At 41.8% G+C, this 21,844-nt stretch overlaps 1 protein-coding gene across 9 annotated transcripts in view; it reads right to left on the bottom strand.

Moving 5' to 3' along the window:
- Positions 1-21,844, bottom strand: part of ano5a (anoctamin 5a) — a 270,568-nt gene that overhangs the window by 18,271 nt on the left and 230,453 nt on the right. For all 9 annotated transcript variants that reach the window (XM_063061746.1, XM_063061747.1, XM_063061748.1 and 6 more), the window contains 5 exons: positions 17,543-17,617; positions 15,516-15,738; positions 11,946-12,115; positions 9,583-9,680; positions 8,045-8,175 (listed from right to left, as the gene is read on the bottom strand). In XM_063061746.1, the coding sequence (XP_062917816.1) occupies positions 8,045-8,175; positions 9,583-9,680; positions 11,946-12,115; positions 15,516-15,738; positions 17,543-17,617 (697 nt within the window). The remainder of the gene's footprint in view (positions 1-8,044; positions 8,176-9,582; positions 9,681-11,945; positions 12,116-15,515; positions 15,739-17,542; positions 17,618-21,844) is intronic.

Below are 21,844 nucleotides of genomic sequence, written 5' to 3'. Positions count from 1 at the left end.
TGTACCAAATGACCTTGGGCTCCACAACTGCCTGTGGTAACAAATTCCACAAATTCACCCCCCTCTGGCTAAAGAAATTTCTCTGCATCTCTGTTTAAAATGGACACCTCTCTATCCTGAGGCTGTGCCCTCTTGTCCTAGACTCTCCCACACTGGGAAACATCCTTTCCATATCTACTCTGTCTAGGCCTTTCAACATTTGAAAGGTTTCAATGAGATCCCCCCTCATCCTTCTGAATTCCAGCGAGTACAGACCCAGAGCCATCAAACATTCCTCATATGATAACCCTTTCATTCCCAGAATCATCCTTCTGAACCAACTCTGGACCCTCTCCAATGCCAGCACATCTTTTCTTAGATGAGGAGCCCAAAACTGTACACAATACTCAAGGTGAGGCCTCACTAGTGCCTTATAAAGCCTCAGAATCACATACCGGCTCTTGTATTCTAGACCTCTTGAAATGAATGCTAACATGGCATTTGCCTTCCTCACCACCAACTCAGTCTGCAAGTTCATTTTTAGGTTGTTCTGCATCAGGACTCCCAAGTCCCTTTGCATCTCAGATTTTTGGATTTTCTCTCTATTTAGAAAATGGTCTGAACATTTATTTCTACTATCAAAGTGCATCACCATGCATTTTCCAACATAATATTTCATCTACCACTTTCCTGCCCATTCTCCTAATCTATCTAAGTCCTTCTGCAGCCTACCTGTTTCCTCAACACTACCTGCCCCTCCACCAGTATTTGTATCATTTGCAAGCCTGCCAACAAAGCCACCTATTCCATGATCTAAATAATTCATATACAGCATAAAAAGAAGCGGTCCCAACACCAACCCCTGCGGAACACCACTAGTCACTGGCAGCCAACTAGAAAAGGATCATTTCATTCCTACTCGCCGCCTCCTGCCAATCAGCCAATGCTCTAACCATGTTAGTAAATTTCCTGTAATACCTTGGGCTCTTAACTTGGTAAGCAGCCTCATGTGTGGCATATTGTCAAAGGCCTTCTGAAAGTCTAAATATACATCACCCATTGCATCCCCTTTATCTATCCTACTTGCAATCTCCTCAAAGAATTCCAACACGTTCGTCAGGCAGGATTTTCCCTTAAGGAAACCATGCTGGCTTTGTCCCATCTTGTCCTGTGTCACCAAGTACTCCATAACCTCATCCTTAACAATTGACTCCAACATCTTCTCAACCACTGAGGTCAGGCTAACTGGTCTATAGTTTCCCTTCTTCTGCCTTCCTCCTTTCTTAAAGAGTGGAGTGACATTTGCAATTTTCCAGTCCTCTGGCACCATGCCAGAGTCCAATGGTTTTTGAAAGATCATTGTTAATGCCTCCAGAATCTCTCATGTTATCTCCTTCAGAACCCTAGGGTGCAGTTCACCTGGTCCAGGTGACTTACGTACCCTTAGGTCTTTCAGCTTTTTGAGCACCTTCTCCCTTGTAATAGTAACTGAACTCACTTCTCTTCCTTCACACACTACAGCAACTGGCACACTGCTAGTGTCTTCCACAGTGAAGAATGATGCAAAATACTCATTTCGTTCATCTGCCATCTCCTTAACCCCAGTTATTATTTCTCTGGCCTCATTTTCTAGTAGTCCTATATCAACTCTCATTTCTCTTTTATTTTTTTACTGATTCGAAAAAGCTTCTACTCTCCACACTGATGTTGTTTGCTAGCTTGATTTCATTTTCCATCTTTTCCTTTCTAATGATCCTTTTAGTTGCTCTCTGTAGGGTTTTAAAAGCTTCCCATTCCTCTATCTTAATCGATAATATGGTTGGAATTCATCAATGTTCCTATAATCCATTATATCTACTGTCCTGGGGAATGGCCTATACAACTTCACCAGAGCCCTGTTGGCCGGCCTTCCTGTTTCACCTCTCATGACGGGAACACTGGGTTGGACTTTTCCTTCACACATAATTGGGCAGTTTTTGTGCTGAGTCATCCTCATTGAGTCACTCTGACTTTCACGTCATGGTCCACAGAATGATACCACTTTTGGAGCATTGTGAGGGAATTTGGACTATTGTTGGATACCTTAGGAGAACATGGTCTTCCCAATGCTAGATAAAGTTGTGAGCAGTATGGACCAGTGAGTAATAATTTAGTAATGACTACAAATAAAAGCTAAATTCCTCTGTAAATCAAACCAACATCCCTTTTTCATTGTGTGTGTCACTGCTCAAATGTTTTTCTATTCTTACTTCATTTCCTGCAATTTTATCACCCCTTCATTGTGAGGAAGAAAGGATATGAGGTCTCATCAATTTCTGATTTCCCTTACTGAACTCAAAGGGCAAGATTTCAAAGCTCTTATACTAAATATTCCAGATATGTTTGAAAGAGTTTACAATTTTTTCTTGCTCTATGCACACAACATAAAACAGGGAACAATGTCAATTTTAACAGAGTAAATTGTAATGTTTTACAAACGTAGATGCATTCATTTAAAAACTAAATGATTTAAATTTTAAAATAGGGTTGATGGAGTAGGTGCTTTAACTTTATGAGAAGCTGCAAGATGAGAACCACGATTGTGCAATAAATTTCTCAATCAACCGCTCATCGGCGGGTGGACCAAATAGATGACAAACACTCTATCGGAAAGAAGGAGGCAATCCATCTGTCATACAGCAACACTGGACAGTTGCCATCTGCTGACTTGAGCTGGGTTTCCAAGAACACAGCCAGTTCCTCATACAGCAACCTCATCAGTTCTATTCCCCCACTTTATCCCTATTGACTGCAAGAATACATTAATTCTCCCTCGAAAGCCTGGATTGATTCTATTTTCATCACCTTCTAGGGATCATTTCTTCTGCAAATCAATCTAACATCCTTTTTTTCATTACGGGTGTGAATGCTCAAATGTTTTTCTATTCCCCCCACTTCTATTCCTGCAAAGGTATATCACTTTGTATACTGTTTTTGTGGGGGGGGGGGGAATGACTTAACAGAGGAAAGTCACAGTGGTTAGGTCTCTGGCACTGAGTCTGCCTCTGTGACTCAGACGAGAAGGGGAAAGACAAGACACTCTGAGATGATAGGGGATTCGATAGGGGAATGGACAGGAGGTTCTGTGGATGAGAATGAGATAACCAGATGTTGTGTTGCCTCCTGGTTGTCAGGGTCTGGGATATTTAAGTGGAAAGGTGAACAGCCAGAAGTCGTGGTCCATGTAGGTACCAATGACATAGGTAGCACAAGTGACAAGGTTCTGCATAGGGAACTCAGGGAGTTAGGTGCTAAGTTAAAGGGCACGACCTTCAGGGTTGTGATCTCAGGAGGCTAGAACTAGTAAGTTTATACAGTTTAATATGTGGCTAAGGAGTTGGTGTAGGAGGAAGGGTGGAAGATTTTTGGATCATTGGTCTCTCTTTCAGGGAACGTGGGACCTGTAGAGAAGGCACCTGAACTGGAGGGGCACTAATATCCTAGCGGGAAGGTTTGTTAATGCTGCATGATGGGGTTTAAACTAGAGTCGCAGGGGGACGGGAACCAGAGTGCCTGAGCAGTTAGGGGAGAGGTTGTGGAGGCAAATGTTGGTAAGACCTCAGACAAAGTTAGGAATCAAAAGGTTCAGCGTGGTGTGACAAAATCGAAAAGGGTGAATACAGATCTGAAAGTGTTGTATCCGAATGGGCATAGTATATGGAATAAGGTACATGAACTTGCAGCACATTTGCAGATTGGCAGGTATGATGTTGTAGGCATCACGGAAACATGTTTGAAAGATTATAACTGGGAGCTTATTGTCTAAGGACACACATTGTATCAAAAAGATACACAGGAAGGCAGAGGGTAAAAAATTAAAATCAATCATTAGAAAGAGGTGATATAGAGTCAGAAGGTGTTGGATCATTGTGGATAGAGCTAAAGAACTGCAAGGGTAAAAAGGCCCTGACGGGAGATGTGTACAGACAACCAAACAATAGTAAGGATGTTCCCTACAAATTAAAATGGGAGATTGAAATGCATGCAAAAAGGGGGACTGGGAAAATCAGGTTTATGCTGGATTACAGGAGGCGCGTGGCCAAGTGGTTATGGCGTTGGTCTAGTGATCTGAAGGTCGCTAGTTTGAGTCTCAGCTGAGTCAGCGTGTTGTGTCCTTGAGCAAGGCACTTAACCACACATTGCTCTGCGACGACACTGGTGCCAAGCTATATCGGGCCTAATGCCCTTCCCTTGGACAACATCGGTGGTGTGGAGAGGGGAGACCTGCAGCATGGACAACTGCTGGTCTTCCATACAACCTTGCCCAGGCCTGTGCCCTGGAAACTTTCCAAGGCACAAATTCATGGTCTCACGAGACTAACGGATGTCTATAAGAAAAACAGGAGGGGGAATTTCTAGACTGCTTATGAGTTCGCTTTTTAGAGCAGTTCATGGCTGAGCCCATGAGAAGGTCAGTTATTTTGGATTGGGTGTTATGCAATAAACCAAAATTGATTAGAAAGCTTAAGGTAAAAGAACTCTTCGGGGAAAGAGATCACAATATGATTGAATTCACCCTGAAATTTGAGACGGAGAAGTTAAATCAGTGTATCAATCAGTGGAGGAAAAGGAATTACAGAGACATGAGAGAAGAGTTTGCTCGAATTGATCGGAAAAGAACACTGGCAGGGATGATGGCAAAGCAGCAATGGCTGGAATTTCTGGAAGTAATTCGGAAGGCACAGGATATATAATCCCAAAGAAGAAGAAGCATTCTAAAGGAACACCGACACAACCATAGTGAACAAGAGATGCCAAAGCCAACATAAAAGCCAAAGAAGGGGCATAAAATATAGCAAAGATTAGTGGGAGTTAGAGGATTGGGAAGCTTTTAAAAATCAAGATAGCAACTAAAAATGTCACTAAGAAGGTAAAGATGGAATACAAAAGTAAGCTAGCCAATAATATTAAGAGGATTCGAAAGTTTCTTCATATACATGAAATGTAAAAGAGAGGTGGGAGTGGATATTGGACTGCTGGAAAACAACGTTGGAGAGATAGTAATGGAGGACAACAAAATGGCGGATGAACTGAATAAGTATTTTGTATTCATCTGCACGGTGGAAGACCCTAGCAGTATGGTGGAATTTCCAGGTGTCAGTGGGTATGAAGTGTGTGAAGCAACCATAACTAGACAGAAGGTTCTTTGGAAACTGAAAGGTCTGAAAGTAGGTAAGTCACCTGGACCAGATGGTGTATACCCCAGAGTTCTGAAAGAGGTGGCTGGAGAGATCGTGAAGATATTAGAAATGATCTTTCCAGAATTACTAAGTTGTGGAATGGTCTAGAAGACTGGAATATTGCAAATGTCACTCCACTCTTCAAGAACAGAGAGAGAGGCAGAAGAAAGGAAACTATAAGCCACTTAGTCGGACCTCAGTAGTTGGGAAGATGTTGGAGTTGAGTGTTAAGGATGAGGTCTCAGGGTACTTGGAGGCTCATGATAAAATAGGCCAGAGTCTATGGTTTCCTCAAAGGAAAATCTTGCCTGACAAATCTGTTGGAACTCTTTGAAGAAATAACAAGCAGGATAGCAGGAGAATGAGTTCATGTTGTGTATTTGGGCTTTCAGAAGGCCTTTGACAAGGTGCCACACATGAGGCTACTTAACAAGCTATGAGCCCATGGTATTACAGGAAAGATTCTAGCACGTATAAAGCAGTGGTTGATTGGCAGGAGCGAAGTGTGGGAATAAAGGGAGCCTTTTCTGACTGGTTGCCGATGACTAGTTGTGTTGCACAGGGGTCTTTTAATGTTATATATCAGTGATTGGGATGATGGCATTGATGGCTTTGTTGCAAAGTTTGCAGACTATATGAAGATAGGTGGAGGGGCAGATGGTTTTGAGGTTACAGAAAGACAGATAGATTAGGAGAATGGGCAAAGAATTGGCAGATGGAATACTGTAATGGGTAGTGTATGGTCATGCACTTTGGTAGAAGAAATGAAAGGGTTGACTATTTACTAAATGGAGAGCAAATACAAAAAACCGAGGTGCAAAGGGACTTGGGAGTCCTTGTGCAGGATTCCGTAAAGGTTACTTTGCAGGTTGAGTCTGTGGTGAGGAAGGCAAATGCAAAATTAGTACAGTCGGCCCTCCTTATCCGTGGGGGAATGGTTCTGGGACCACCCCCGCGCCCCTGCCGATACCAAAAAACGCGGATGCTCAAGTTCCTTATTTAACCCGTCACAGTGTGGGTGGACTTTAGGACCCGGGGGAGCTCCTGTGGCTGTTGCTGAATCCACAGTGTTTCTGTTCCGTCGATGGAAAATGATCACGATTGAAAATAAAGTGGAAACAATAAAGCGATCGGAAAGAGGTGAAATACCATCGGTCATTGGAAAAGCGTTAGGCTACAGTCGGTCAATAATCAGAACAATTTTAAAGGATAAAGTAAGAATAATGAAGCATGTGAAAGGCCCTGCCCCGATGAAAGCTACAATTATTACTAAGCAACGCAGTGGTTTAGTTATTGAAATACATACATTTCTTAAGTGTTTTATATGCATAGACAGGTAAATTATATACTATATACTAAGACAAACGTTTGACTAACTGACGCTAAATAATACCGGATGTACCTGTTCCAATTTCGTACAAATCCGACTTAAAGACTGCCTGTACTTTAAATTATCTCTAAATTACTTATAGTACCTAATATAATGTAAATGCTATGTAAATAGTTTTTATACTGTATTGTTTAAGGAATAATGAGAAGAAGCAAAAGTCTGTACGTGCTCAAACAGCAAGTGCTGGAGAGAGAACCTCCGGGTTTTCTTTTCGATCTCGATCCGCGGTAACCTACGCACATCCTCCCGTATACTTTAAATTACCTCTAGATTACTTATAATAGCTAATACAATGTAAATGCTATGTAAATAGTTGTTATACTGTATTATTTAACGAGTAATGACAAGAAAAAAAGTCTGTACAAGCTCAAACAACGAGTGCTGGAGAGAGAACTTCCGGGTTATCCCGATCCGCAGTTGGTCGAATCCGCGCATGCGGAACCCGCGGATAAGGAGGGCTGACTGTATTCATTTTGAGAGGACTAGAATATAAAAGCAAGGATGTAATATTGAATCTTTATAAAGCACTGGTGAGGCCTTACTTGGAGTATTGTGAGCATGTTTGGGCCCCTTATCTGAGAAAGGATGTGCTAAAACTGGAGAGGGGTCAAAGGAGATTCATGAAAATGATTTCAAGGTTGAATGGCTTGTCATATGAAAGGTGTTTGATGGCTCTAGACCTGTATTCACTAGAATTCAGAAGAATGAGGGGTGACCTCATTGAAACCTATCGAATGGTGAAAGGCCTTGATACAGTGGATGTGGAGAGGATGTTTCCTATGGTGGGAGAGTATACGAGCAGAGGATACAAGCTCAGAATAGGGAGGCATCCTTTTGGAATGGAGATGAGGAGGAATTTCTTTAGCCGGAGAGTGATGAATCTGTGGAATTTGTTGCCACAGCCCTGCTGTGGAGGCCAAGTTTTTACGTATATTTAAGGCAGAGGTTGATAAATTCTTGATTGGTTGGGGCAAGAAGGGATACAGGGAGAAAGCAGGAGATTGGGGCTGAGAGGGAAAATGGATTAGCCCTGATGAAATGGTGGAGCAGACTCGATGGGCCAAATGACCTAATTCTGGTCCTATATCTTATTTTTATGATCTAATTTTATCACTCCTTCGTTGTGAGGAAGAAAGGATATGAGATGCCATTTATTTGTGACTTCCCTTACTGAATTTACAAGGGAAGGTTTCAGAGCTCTTATACCCAAAGCCATTGCGAGGAAGATTTTCCTTCACAATTCCCTTGTATCTTTTGCATTAAAATTCAAATTAATTTCCCTTTGAATATTGTTGAAATCTTGAGGAATTGGATGTTGCAGCCAAGAAAAAAAACTGCACTATCATAATTTTGATTCAGCACAAAATTCATTAGTGTTCTTTGAGAAGTAATCGTAGGTTAGACAGCATTGTTCTTGTCCTCAATAAGGAGGGTGTTAACAGATTACTTTACTCACCCATTTCCAGATATTCATAGAAGAGGCCAAGCTGGCCCATGTCCTGTAGGTCGTGGTCCTGCTCCCAGCGGGAGTACAGTCGCTCCGGATGATGCCTGGCATTTCGACTCACCCACCAGTTTTTTATCCATCTGCAGAAATAGCACAACATAAGTGAACAGCTTTATCATGCACTGATCCTCCTGAGCAGAAAACACTCCTGTTTTACAGAGGCACCCAATGACCAGTGTGTGCTTCATCTCTGAAAATCCTTGCAAGATGACGAAAGAGGCACATCTTAAAGAAGGATCGAGAAATCTGAGCGGATCCCTGAGTATAGCATATGATCACACGATTATGGGCTTGCTCTGAAGTTTGCTTGTTATTTGCTAAAATAATGAAAGAAAGCTGCATTCAGCATGCTAATTTAAAATATTAATTTTTGTTTCTAATCCACAGTGTGTTTGAGAGAAATCTGAACTGTGTAAAGTAAGGTGAGTAAGTACTGGATGTTGGGAGATTCCAATTATCCTGGAGCAGGGTTTCCCATCCTGGGGTTCACAGATCCCTCCATTAATGACATGGCTCTAATGCCTAAGAAACATTGGGCACCCCGGCTCTAAAGTAAACTCTCAGTTTGTGTTGGATGCTGACTACCTATCTTCCTTCAAGATGGAGTTGCTGTAATCTGGAAAAAGAGTTTCAATCTCAAACATGGACAGCTTCTTCCCTGACCCACATAGACACTGCTCGACCGGCTGAGTTCCTCCTGCAGATAGTTTGTTTCTCCAGATTCCAGCAGCTTTTGTCCTTGTTGATGAAGGATAACAGACAGTTTATGTGATTCCCAGGACCGGGCTTGACCGCTCAAATGGAGATCAGACAGAAATTTCACCCTTTATTGGCCAAGGACTTTATTTATTGATTCTGTCTGTAGATCATAAGGCACCCATGGGTGGGGTTGGGGGAAGAGGGTGTCAAATTTATACACAATGCTTTGGGACTGACAAAATGGAGCAGCAGGTCTTTTTTTTCCCTGCACATTTATCTAGTGTGTGAAATAGGTTTTCCAGGCCACCTCCTGAGATACAACCTCTTTCCTCACTGAACCTCAGAAACTCTAGTGAACAGAGAGATTCTGGATGCTGGGTTCATGAGGAGTAATTGAACCTGGTAAAAAAAAAATAAAACTACTAACTTTCAAGGTTACTCTTCCAAACGCAAAGAGCTGAACAAAAGCCAAAGTTTGTTTATTAATTCTTTAAAACGTGAAAGAGCCCTGCATTTAACAACTTAGCCAAGGAATCAGCAGGGATGAGGGGTGAAAAGGAGGGGGATGGGATGGAAAATCAGACAACGTGGATGCCCAGATTCAGAATTGTAGACATTCCCTCCAATTTTGGGAGTTAAAATCTTCCAACCTGTGTCAGTTTTCTCTTCATAATCTCCAACACACTAGTAGGGCCAAAATGAGCTTAAAGCATTGTTATGAGGTTCAGATGTTATTTAATATACTTACAGCATCATGAATGGGAGCAGTAACTGAGAAATGAACTTACGGCCAGAAAGATTCCTGGATGTTGCCCCAGATTTGTTTGCCAGCCATGATGATGGTAAGCTGTGTGGTCAGTTCAATCAGGCATCCACCGGGGTCACACTGTCAGAAGAAGTCAGAGAGAGAGGGGTTAAAGGGAATAAAGATTAAATTGAATGCTTGGTTATCACACCCTATGAACAATCAAAGACAATTTTTTCAAACGTTTGTTCTTCTATATCAATGAAAACTGTGAAACCAAGTACTAGGCCTCAAGTCCTCCTTGTGCAACTGGATCTTCAATTTCTTCATTTTCAGAATCAGATTGGCAACAACATCTCCACAATCGCCATCATCACAGATGCACCACAAGGCTGTGCGCTTAGCCCTCTGTTCTACTCACTTTATACTTATGACTGTGAAGGAAAGCACAGCTCCAATGCCGTTTTAAGTTTGCTGAAGATACCACTGATGACAATGCGGCATATAGGAGGGAGATTGAAAATCTGGTTGAATGGTGAGCAACAACCTCTCACACAATGTCAGCAAGACCACAAAACTGATTATTGACTCCAGAAGGAATCCGGCCATCCTCAAGCCAGTCCTCATCAGCGAATCAGAGCTGGAGAGTGTCTGAAACTTTAAATTCCTCGGCATTATCATTTCAGAGCATCTGTCCTGGGTCCAGCACAGATATCCCATTACAAAGAAAGCACAGCAACACCTTTACTTCCTTAGAAATTTGCAAAGATTCAGCATGTCATCAAATTTGTACAGATGCACAGTGGAGAGTATATTGTCTGGTTGTGTCATGGTCTGACATGGCACACCAGTGCCGTTGAATGTAAAAGCCTACAAAAGGTGGTGGATACAGCCCACTCCATCACCGGTAAAGCCCTCCCCACCATTAAGCTCATCTCCAAGGAGCACAGGTGCAGGAAAGCAGCAGCCATTATCAAGGACTCCCACCATCCAGGCCACAATCTCTTCTCACTGCTGCCATCAGGAAGCAGGTACAAGAACCTTAGGTTACAAACCCCTAGGTTCAGGAACATTTGTTTTCCCTCAACCATCAATCTCTTGAACCAGAGAGGATAACTCCACTCACCCCATGACTGAACTGTTCCCACAACCTATGGACTCACTTTCAAGGATTCTTCATCTCATGTTCCTGAAAGGTGTTGCTTGCTTGCTTCTTTCTTTATTTTTATTGTTTTTTTCTCTTTTTGTATTTGCACAGTTTGTTGTCTTTTGCACATTAGTTGTTTAACTGTCTTTGTTGTGAGCAGTTTTCCATTGACTTATTGTGTTTCTTTGTATTTACCGTGAATGCCTGCAATAAAATGAATCTCAGGGGACTGTGTGGTGACATATACATACTTCGATAATAAACTTACTTTGAACTTTGAACAATGAACCACAAAAGTAAAGCCAAAGGGGTCACTATGAGAGTTAAATTTGACCTCACAGTAACTATTGAGGCCTCAAAACACACAGAGACATGGACACACACACACAAAAGATTGAGGGTCCAGAAGCACAGTTGGTCATTTTCTCTGAATGATAACAAACCTGATGACAGTGACCGTTTATCCCTCTACTACATCTGTTCTGTTTTCTGTTTACATTGATATCAATGAAAATCGATACTGAGGAGTAATCTGTAATGGAAAATGAAGGGGAGAGAGGTACGAAGGGTACTTTGTTACACCAGTGTATTCTAACTTGTCACTGCTGTCCAAATTGGAGTTTGTGTAATTACACATGTATGCCACCAGAGGGAGGACTTGGCCTAATACATGACAGCTTAAATGCCACTCCATGCGCAAAACTAATCCTCAATCATGGACAATAATCAAAGTGTTCAAGGAACTAAAGATTCTGAGTAGCCAGGTATAAAACAGTTGAATCTTAATAACTTCCCATGTTTAGATCCATAATTCAAAACCAAACAAGTATTTTTGTACAAGGGACATTCATGGTTCATATGATTGTTTCACACAGCGGATTTTGACACTGGTTGGAGGGGGGTGGTATTAACTCATGTCTCCTTGGCCTTTCGCACATGAAAGAGGTTTTTAAAATTACTGTCCTTGATTTCAAGTCCCTCCTGCTCATGCCCTTTCCTACCTCTGTTACCTCAGTGCCCTATAATGTCTTAATCTGGTCTCTTGCTTACCTCCAGTTGAAACCTATCCACTAACAGAAGCCACGCCTTGGAAATCCTGTTCTTTCAAATAATCTCTTCTCCTTCTCCTTTTAACATTGTCTACTTCTTGGACCAAGCCTTGAAGTTGCATGCCTTTCTGCATCAGTGTTTGGTAACATTGCTGTAAAAGGCTTCAGTACATTTCTAATAGCAACATACTGACCAACCGAGCATCCTACCTCTTCGTTCCTCCATGTCCCAAACAGATAGTTGTATTCTCCAGGGTGTCCAATAAACTTGCCCTTGAAGAAGGCAACATAGAAACACGAGGAGTAGTAGTTAACAAACTGAAAGAGGAACATTTTCATGGTCAGTCGGTTCTCGTACTCAAAGTGGGTTTTGGGGATCTCTGTTGAACAAAAACACACAAAAAAGAGAACAGTGTGGTTAATACACAGAAGATCTGTGACATCAGCAAACAGATGTGGTAGTGTCAGTTTTAACCATCATGCCATTCTGAGGGACGCTATGTCCAGGACCAGTACAGACAGGGAAAATTACGTGTCTTTCTCCAACCCCATGTCCTTGAACAGAAAAGCCTACAAAAAATAGTGGAAACAGCCCAGCCCATCACTGGTAATGCCCTCCTCACCATTGAGCACACTTACAGGAGGGGCTGTCGCAAGTAAGCAGCTTCCATCGTCAAGGACCCCCACCATCCAGGCCATGCTGCTGCCATCGGGAAGGAGACACAGGAGCCTCAAGTCCCACACCACCAGGTTCAGGCACAGTTATTACACCCCTCAACTATCAGGCTCTTATAACTGAAGGGATAACTTCATTCACCCTAATACAGAACTTATTCCACAACTATGGACTCACTCTTAAGGACTCTACATCGCATGTTCTTGATATTTATTGTTTGTTTATTTATTTTTCTTCTAATATTTGCACAATTTGTTGTCTTTTGCACTGTTTGGTTGTGTTTATTGTGTGCATTTTTTCCATTGAGTCTATTGTGTTACTCAGTATTTAATGTAAATGCCCGCAAGAAAATACATCTCAGGGTATAGTATACGATGACATATATGTGTTGTGTATTTATTATTTCAGTAATATCTGAGTAATATTGAAAATACATTGTTTGATTAAGCATTCCTGGTTTACTTAAATAATCCTTATGGTTTATATGTTAAAGTGTGTGAATGGCATAAGTCATAACGCCATCACGTTCTAAGTGTGCGCTTTGCCAAAGTAAAAAGAAAGAGGTAGGCCGGCTTCTCCCGGTTCAACACTTTTCTGTCGGTTAGTTTTATCTTCTGGAATTACAAAACACAACAGTATGTATTTTGATAATAAAGTCACTTTGAACGTTGATGGTTTGTGGAAATACCGACAGTTCCTAAGAAGCAGATTCCTCATTCTTTATGCCAAAGTATTTGTGTAGGACTTTATCTCTCAGCATTCAGCTCCAATAAGATTAAAAGTAGTGCAAGGCAATATTTTACAAGCACAACAAGCATTATCTGCAACACCATTCCCACCCCAATGTCCCATCCATTGTTTCACTGTAATTCTTTGGGGAAATGGGTAAACTCGGTTTCATTCACAGCAGGCTTAGTATAGTGAACGAAGCCTAGTAAACTACCTTCCTTTCTGGGATCTGGATGTTACAAAATTAATAGGATTAAATAAAAGCTCATCTTCCTTGGAGGGGACTGCATCAGTCAGGTTTGGAGAGCTTCACTTTGGGCCACACTGGCACTGGTAGATGGTACACGCCTGTCAAAACTGGCACCGAATTCAAATCACTAAACTCACAAAACAATATACACAATTGAGAAAGCACCTGAACATTCGCCTTCGATGCACTCTCTCAGGTTATATTGAAGAAATCAATACATGTGGCAAAGGATTTCCACACATATCACACATACTGTGATTCAGCTTTCCCAAATGACCCAGAAACCAAAGTTACTTCCCCATGAAACCCAACATATAAAATATTACAGCACAGGAACAGGACATCTGGCCCATGTTCTCTTTGCCAATCAAAACTAATCCTATTGATCGGCTCATGATCCATAACCCTCGACCCTTGCCTGTCCATGTGCCACTTAAACATTGCTAATGTATCTGCCTCAATCACTTCCCTTGGGTGGTGCATTCCAAGCTCCTACCTCTTCCCATGTGGAAAAAAATACTTGCTTTTCTTTAAATCTTTCACCCTCTTACTTTAAAGCTATGCCCTCTAATACTTGACATTTCCACTCTGGTAGAAAGTCTTCGACTATCTGTGCCTCTCAATTTTATATACTTCTATCAAGTTACCCCTCAGCTTCCATCACTCCAGAGAAAGCACGCTTGTCCAATTTCTCCTTATAAATACTGCTCTATAATCCAGACAGTATCCTGGTGAAACTCTGCCGAATCTTCTCTAAAGCCTCCGTTCCAGTGATACGGTGACCGGAACGAGACGCAATATTCCAAATGAGGCTTAACTGTTATCTTTCATACAGACGTGAAAATATTTACAATAACTTAACTTGGAACAAGTCTCTCACTGCTGCCAGCTTAGTGGTTGAAGGATTGGGTCCACATTGACAAAAATTACCTCAGCCCATCTTCGCTCATAGAAAGATAATGGGATTATGGAAGATACAATACTGAATTCAAAATGAAGGTTTATTATTCTGGATTGGTAACCCAGAAGACTAAATTAATCACAGTGTGGGAACTCAAATATGGTAGCTATTCTGAAAATTTAAATCACTACAAAATATCCATCACCTTACTACTGTGGTAAAAATTCAGCTGGTTGCATGATAACCATATGGGAAGGAACCTGGGTCTTTTCCCAGTCTGAATCCAGGTACTGTGCTCAGTTTTGGTCACCCCGCTGTAGGAAAGTTGCCACTAAGCTGGAAAGAGTGCAGCAAATGTCTCCAAGGATGCTGTGAAGGTTCAAGAGACTTTGTTAAAGGGAGAGGTTGGGAAGCCTGAACTTTACTCCCTGGAGTGTATAAGATCATGCTGGGCGTAGATAATGCACACGGTCTTTCTCCCCTAGAGTTGGGGATCAAGAACCAGAGGGCACAGGCTTCAGATGAGAGAGGAAAGCTGCAACTAGGATCTGAGGGGCAATGCTTTCCACTCAGGGTAGTGGGTACCGTATATGGAATGGGCTGTCAGAAGATGTAGCTGAGGCAGGTACAATGACGGTATTGAAAAGACATTTGGGCAGGCACATGGATAGTAAAGGTTTGGAGAGATATGGGCCTAACTCAGACAAATACAACCAGCTCAGGTGGGCACCTCAGTTGCCAACTGAGTTGGGCTGAAGGACCTGTTTCTAGTCTCATAAACACAAGAGATTTTGTAGATCAGGGATCCCCCAACCTTTATTATTGCATGGACCCCTAGCATTGACCAAGGGGTCCATGGAGCCCAGCTGCCAAACCCCTGCTGGAAACCCAGAGTAACACACACACACAATGCTGGAGGTCAGGCAGCATGAGGGGGCTCGCCCCGAAACTTCAGCTGTTTATTCCTCCCTGTAGGTGCTGCCCGACCTGTTGAGTTCTTCCTGCATGATGCGCTTGTTACCCTGCTTCTGTCTCAATAGCTGTCTTTGGAGTGTTGAGCTCGTTTCTCAGTTATAAGGAAGGTTGGATAATGAATGCCTTCAAGTGAATAAGGGGGTAAAAAAAAGACCTTTACCCCACTGCACTAACACTTGGAAAGATTAGTCTTGCATATCTCGTTCAGAAAAGCAGTCTTCTGGAGATTGGGAGGGAACAACGCTTTACCAAGGTCGGTGATCCAGATTGCCACCTTCTCGTAGAAGTAATTCAGGATCATGATGATGATGAAGTTCAGTACAGAGGCGGTGACACTTGTAGCCATCTGCGGTGTGAACAACGTACCGATGTACTTCACTTCCTTCATGGTCACAGTGATCTTGGCAAAAGAGGCATACATGGAGAGGCGGTACACGATGACAGCAATAATGCAGATCAGGATTAAAAAGATCTACACGTAAAGGTGGAGAAAAAAAATGAAATTTAATTCACTTCATGTAAATCTGTCTCACTACAGGGTCCTACTACACTCACTGATGTTAAATTCAGAGCACTGTCCAACAGCACATTATAGCCCAGCAGGATTAGAACATTGGAACAGTATTGTAGAGCTATTAACCCCAGGGTCAACTCCTGCCGCTGTCTCCTCGGACCCACATTGGTTTCCTCCGGGTGCTCCGGTTTCTGCCACCTTTCAAAGATGTACGGATTAGCAGATCAGTTAGTCACAAGGGTGTAATTGGGCACTGTGGGCTTGTTGGGCCTGTTACCATGTTGTATCTGTGAAACAAAACTTGGTGGGTTCAAGACCAAACATCCTGAGGTGGCGCAGCTGCATAGCAGTGAGTGTAACGCTAGTAATGCGCCAGCAATCATAGGGTTCAATTTCCGTGGCAGTCTGTAAGGAGTTTATACGTTCTCCCTGTGACCACGTGGGTTTCCTCTGAATGCTCTAGTTTCCTCCTACGTTCCAGAGATGTATGGTTAGGCTTAGTGAGTTGGGGGCATGCTATGTTGGCACAGGAAGTGTGGTGACACTTGTAGGCTGCCCAGCATGATCCTCACTGATTTGATTTGACACAAACGACACACAGCACTGTATGTTTCCATGTCTCAATGTACACGTGAAAGATCATCTTTAAACATCTGGGGCCTACATTTGGGTTTGTTCAGTGCCTGCATTCTCTTCCTTTAAATTGATGAAGAGCTATTGTCCGAGCATTCATGATGGGTGTTATAATGAGCTAAAGACAACATCAAACAGATCATCTCAATACCTTTCAAAGAAGAAACTGCACATAAAACAAAGGTTCTTTTACTTATAGTGTTTATGTCCCACTGCGAGCTTACGTAACAAGTCGCGATGCAAAATGGTTGCAAGGAATACCAAATAAGAGGAAATTTAATGGGCGGAGCACAGTTTGACAGGCATAGCTTTGGAGATGGCATCAGCTGTCTGCCAGCAACACTACTGAATAAGCAAAGACGCGGACAAGATAAGCAGGGACATCCTATAGTGAAGGAGCATCCAATGCTAGCTCTCATGTCCCACTTCAACCCTACAGCTTATGATTTAACACTGCATTCTGACAGGCTGCATCACTGCCCGGTAAGGGGAGAGGGGCTACTGCACAGGACCGAAAGAAGCTGCAGAGGGTTGTAAATTTAGTTGGCTCCATCTTGGGTACTAGCCTACAAAGTACCCAGGACATCTTCAGGGAGCAGTGTCTCAGAAAGGCAGTGTTCATTATTAAGGACCCCCAGCACCCAGAGCATGCCCTTTTCTCACTATTACCATCAGATAGGAGGTACAGAAATCTGAAGGCACACACTCAGTGATTCAGGAACAGCTTCTTCCCCTCTGCCATCCGATTCCTAAATGGACATTGAACCCGTGAACACTACCTCACTTTTTCAATATATATTACTTCTGTTTTTGCACGATTTTTAACCTGCAAAATACACATACTGTAACTGATTTATTTTATTTATTTATTTTTCCTTCTATGCAATGAACTGCTGCTGCTAAGTTAACAAATTTCATGACACATGCCGGTGATAATAAACCTGATTCTGATTCTAATGTGTATTATCAGGAGAGGAGTACGTGCTAAGAAAGCTAGGACCTATTGGGATGCAAGTTGTTAGTGAGGAATCGTCATCAAGATAGTTGGTAACTAAACTGAAATTATCTCTTTACTCTCAATCAACTTTAAAGCAGGGTTTGGCTTTGCGGAACGAAAAAAGACACTTACCCAAAACAGGACTGTAGCCCCTGACAAACAACAACGAAAAGCTTGATTCGATATCGGAATGTAAGGCTCTAGTTCCTGAAATTGATTAGGATATGTTAGGATGGTGCAAACACAGGATGCTCTCAAGTGTCGCAATACTACATAGATTTTTAAAGCTGCTCAAAAAAGCCAATGTGTCTGAAATCAGATTTTAGGGAAATGAGTGAATACTATGCAGAATCCAATTGGATAACCGCTTATAAAACTCCTGCTAAAGGTTGCACTAATTTGAAGAATTCCTTTAGAAATTCATTTTCAGCATTTGTTAAAGCTCTGCCAGATTTTGATAAATTCATAAAATGTCTCTACCTAAATCCTAGGAACTTTCTATAGGGGCACAATTTTTTTATTAATCTGTTTATTGATTTAAAAGGAGCATAAACACAAACAAGAGGAGAATTATCTCAAATATGTATATCAATAACAATTCAAACCGAGATTGAGATAAACATTATCAAAATTATACATAGTGTTAAGCTACTATATATAATAAAAAAGAAAACAGCAATTCTCCTCTTATCAGTTCATAAAGAGGAAAGAAAAAAACTTTGGATTTTAAATGAAGGAAAAAAACACTACACTATACAAAAAACAAAGGGACTGGGCAGTCCATTCTGAGGATATGACCAAAATAAAAAAAAGAAAAACTTTCTGATCAGATCTAAAACTTTGAGAGAAAAAAAATTGGGAGTGTAATAAATCAAATTAAATGAAAATATTGAATAAAAGTATGCCAGATTTGCTCAAATTTAAAGGATGTATCAAATGTCTGACTTCTTATTTTCTCTAAGCTTAAACAGGACATAACGGAGGAAAGCCAATAAAAGACTGTAGGTGTATAGGGGCACAATTGAGAATATCCCAACTGGCTGCATCACTGCCTGGTATGGGAACTGTACTTCCCTCAATCGCAGATCTCTGCAGAGAGTGGTGTGGACAGCCCAGCGCATCTCTAGATATGAACTTCCCACTATTCAGGACATTTACAGAGACAGTTATGCAAAAAGGGCCCGAAGGATTACTGGGGACCCGAGTCACCCCAACCACAAAAAGTGTTCCAGCTGCTACCATCCGGTGAATGGTACCGCAGCATAAAAGCCAGGACCAACAGGCTCCTGGACAGCTTCTTCCACCAGGCCATCAGACTGATTAATTCAAACTGATACAATTGTATTTCTATGTTATATTGACTGTCCATATTGACTATTTATTATAAATTACTATGAATTGTACATCGTGAATTTAGACAGAGATGTAACAAAGATTTTTACTCCTCATGTATATGAAAGATGTAAGAAATAAAGTCAATTCAATTCAAAACATCATGATTCTCCAAACAGAATTACCACTTAAAGATCCAAACTGTGAACACAACTACTGCTTTTAAGAATAATGTAACTACTGGGAATCCAAAAACAAAAACTGAGTTAGGCTAGAGCAGCGGTCCCCAACCACCGGGCTGCGGACCGGTACCGGGCCGCAAAGCATGTGCTACCGGGCCATGAGGAACCGATATGAGTCAGCTGCACCTTTCCTCATTCCCTGTCACGCACTGTTGAACTTGAACATAGGGTTGCCAACTGTCCCGTATTTGCCGGGACATCCCATATATTGGGCTAAATTGGTTTGTCCTGTATTTCCCCCGCTAAGGTAGAGCGTTCCTATGAAACCTTTCATGCCAAAATGGCGTGAAGCGAAGAAGCAATTACCATTAATTTATATGGGAAAAATTTCTGAGCATTCCCAGACCCAAAAAATAACCTAACAAATCATATCAAATAACACATAAAACCTAAAATAACTCTAACATATAGTAAAAGCAAGAATGATATGATAAATACACGGCCTATATAAAGTAGAAATAATGTATGTACAGTTTAGTTGAGAAGATGAAGGCAAAACCGATTTATGGGGAAAAAAATCAGCACGTACGTGCATGCGCACGTCACACATGTGCACACAGGTGCCCGCGCAAGGCTTCATGGTCATGGTAGTCTTTCCTGGGGTAAAGTGTCCTGGGATTTGACTGCTACTTTTGTCCCTTATTTGGGAGCGAGAAAGTTGGCAACCTTAACTGTAAAAGACATGTTGAGGTGAGTTTAACCCTACTTGAACACCTCCCCCCCACCCCCACCCCCGGTCGGCCGGTCCGCAAGAATATTGTCAATATTAAACCAGTCCTCAGTGTAAAAAAGGTTGGGGACCCCTGGGCTAAAGAATAAAAAAATTGTGGGTGTTATGATAGGGTGAAGACAGATGGGAGGTGGGATCAAGTTGTGGCTGTGAAATTTGTTACTGATGTGCTTGTGAAATACTGGGCTATGCCCTGTTTAATAAGAGGGAAAGAAAAAAGGTGGCAGACTGAAATTTTCCTCACATTGATAGAATAGCAATAATCTAAAGCTAATTAATTCAGTGTTAAGGCTAGAAGGCTGAAGATGAAGTGTTGCTCCTAGGGTTTGTATTCAGCCTCCCCAGCGGTGCAGAAGACACAGGGAAACCAAAGTGGGAGTAGGAGGATGAATTATAGTTTCAGTTTCTGTAAAGGAAAAGTTGTACAAGTAAGCTAGACTACACTCAGTGATCACTTTACACCTGTACACCTTTACAGAGTACACCTGCTCGTAAATGCAAATATCTAATTTACTAACCATGTGGCAGCAACTCAATGCATAAAACATACAGATATTAGAGTGAGTTTTTTTGGGTAGTTGACTTGTTTACACTTAAATGACTTTGGCCACCAGACTTCTATTTATGACAAAATACTGTGGATTGAGTCCACAACAATGCGCTTCCTAAAAAAGTGTGAATACCAGATGCTTCTGGCGTCGTAGTTTGACCTGATGCTGTAGTTTCGAAGACAGTATTATCTATACATTATAAATATTAATTGTCTTCATGTTAACACGTAAAATGCCAAATAAATGTATTGCGAATTTAACTAAAGACTGTGGATACCAACCCAAACATGCTGGCGTCGGAAGGAAAGGATGAAATCCGAAGGTGTGATGTTTGGATGTAGCTTCAATAGGAAGCATTGTCTATAACGTTTAAGTAGAGATTGCCTTTGTGTTTAGCATATAAATATCGAGCCCACATTGGGCTGGCAGACCTTTCTACCGAAAGCGTCTCCGTCTGTGTGATGCCTGCTTGTTGTGTCGAATAAAGAAGCTGCTTTGTATCTACCAGTGACTCTGTCTCTCCGGTGATTTCACCCACGCTACAACACAGACATGGTCAAGAAGCTCAGTCGTTATTCAGACCAAATATCAGAATGGGGAAGAAATGTGATCTAAGTGACTTTGACCATGGACTGACTGGCTGTTGGTGCCAGACTGGGTGGTTTAAGCATCTCAGAAACTTGCTGAACTCCTGGGATGTTCACATGCAACAGTCTCGAGGGCTTACAGAGAAAGGTGTGAAAAAACAAAAAAGATCCAGTGAGTGGTAGTTCTGTGAGCAAAAGCACCTCATTGATGAGAGTGGTCAGAGGAGAATAGTCAGACTGGTTCAAGCCGACAAGAAAGTAACAGTAACTCAAATAACCACACGTTACAACAGTGGTGTGCAGAACAGCAACTCTGAACGCACAACATGTTGAACCTTGAAGTGGATGGGCTACAGCAGCAGAAGACCAGAACATACACTCAATAGTTATTTTGTTCGGTACAGAAGGTAACCGATAAAGTGGCCACTGAGTGTAATTTCAGGCAAGTTATATTTAGCTTAATTAATTGAGTTATATGAATCAGCTCAATTTTAAACAAGTGCTCAATTGTTTTCCAAATATTTAATCTTCTAAAAATTTCAGTAGTCTTTGGTTGATTATGTTGGAAATATTCTTGATATTTTTGACTGTCAACGAGCCTAGAGGGTGTAAAGTATAAAGCATTTCTATTGGTAGAACTTGGCATTTACAGAGCATGCCCAGGTTCATGCAAATCACATTAAAGCTGACTCTGCCCAGGCAACCGTCACTAAACAGATCATTCCTCTCTACAGCTGCTTGTGCGGGCAGAAAAATAGCCAGTGTTGGGTCTCAGCCAGGAAATTACACGACACCCCTCTTGGAATGATTGGGGAGATTTAAGGCGGCCCCTGTGGAATGGAAGCCGTTGATATAAATGAGCAGCAAGGTGAATGTTTTTAACTGCTGAAGTTGCAGTGTGCGAAGTGGCCACTTCTGCTCCCTGTATCTTGTAGTGCGCTTAGTATTTGAGGTGCTATGATCTGGAACAAAGTGAACAGATCTTTGGGGCC

Source organism: Mobula hypostoma, chromosome 11 (assembly GCF_963921235.1).
Source record: "Mobula hypostoma chromosome 11, sMobHyp1.1, whole genome shotgun sequence".
Classification (NCBI taxonomy): domain Eukaryota; kingdom Metazoa; phylum Chordata; class Chondrichthyes; order Myliobatiformes; family Myliobatidae; genus Mobula; species Mobula hypostoma.
Note: the sequence above shows the minus strand (reverse complement) of the source record. Positions and strands in the feature narration are given on the sequence as shown.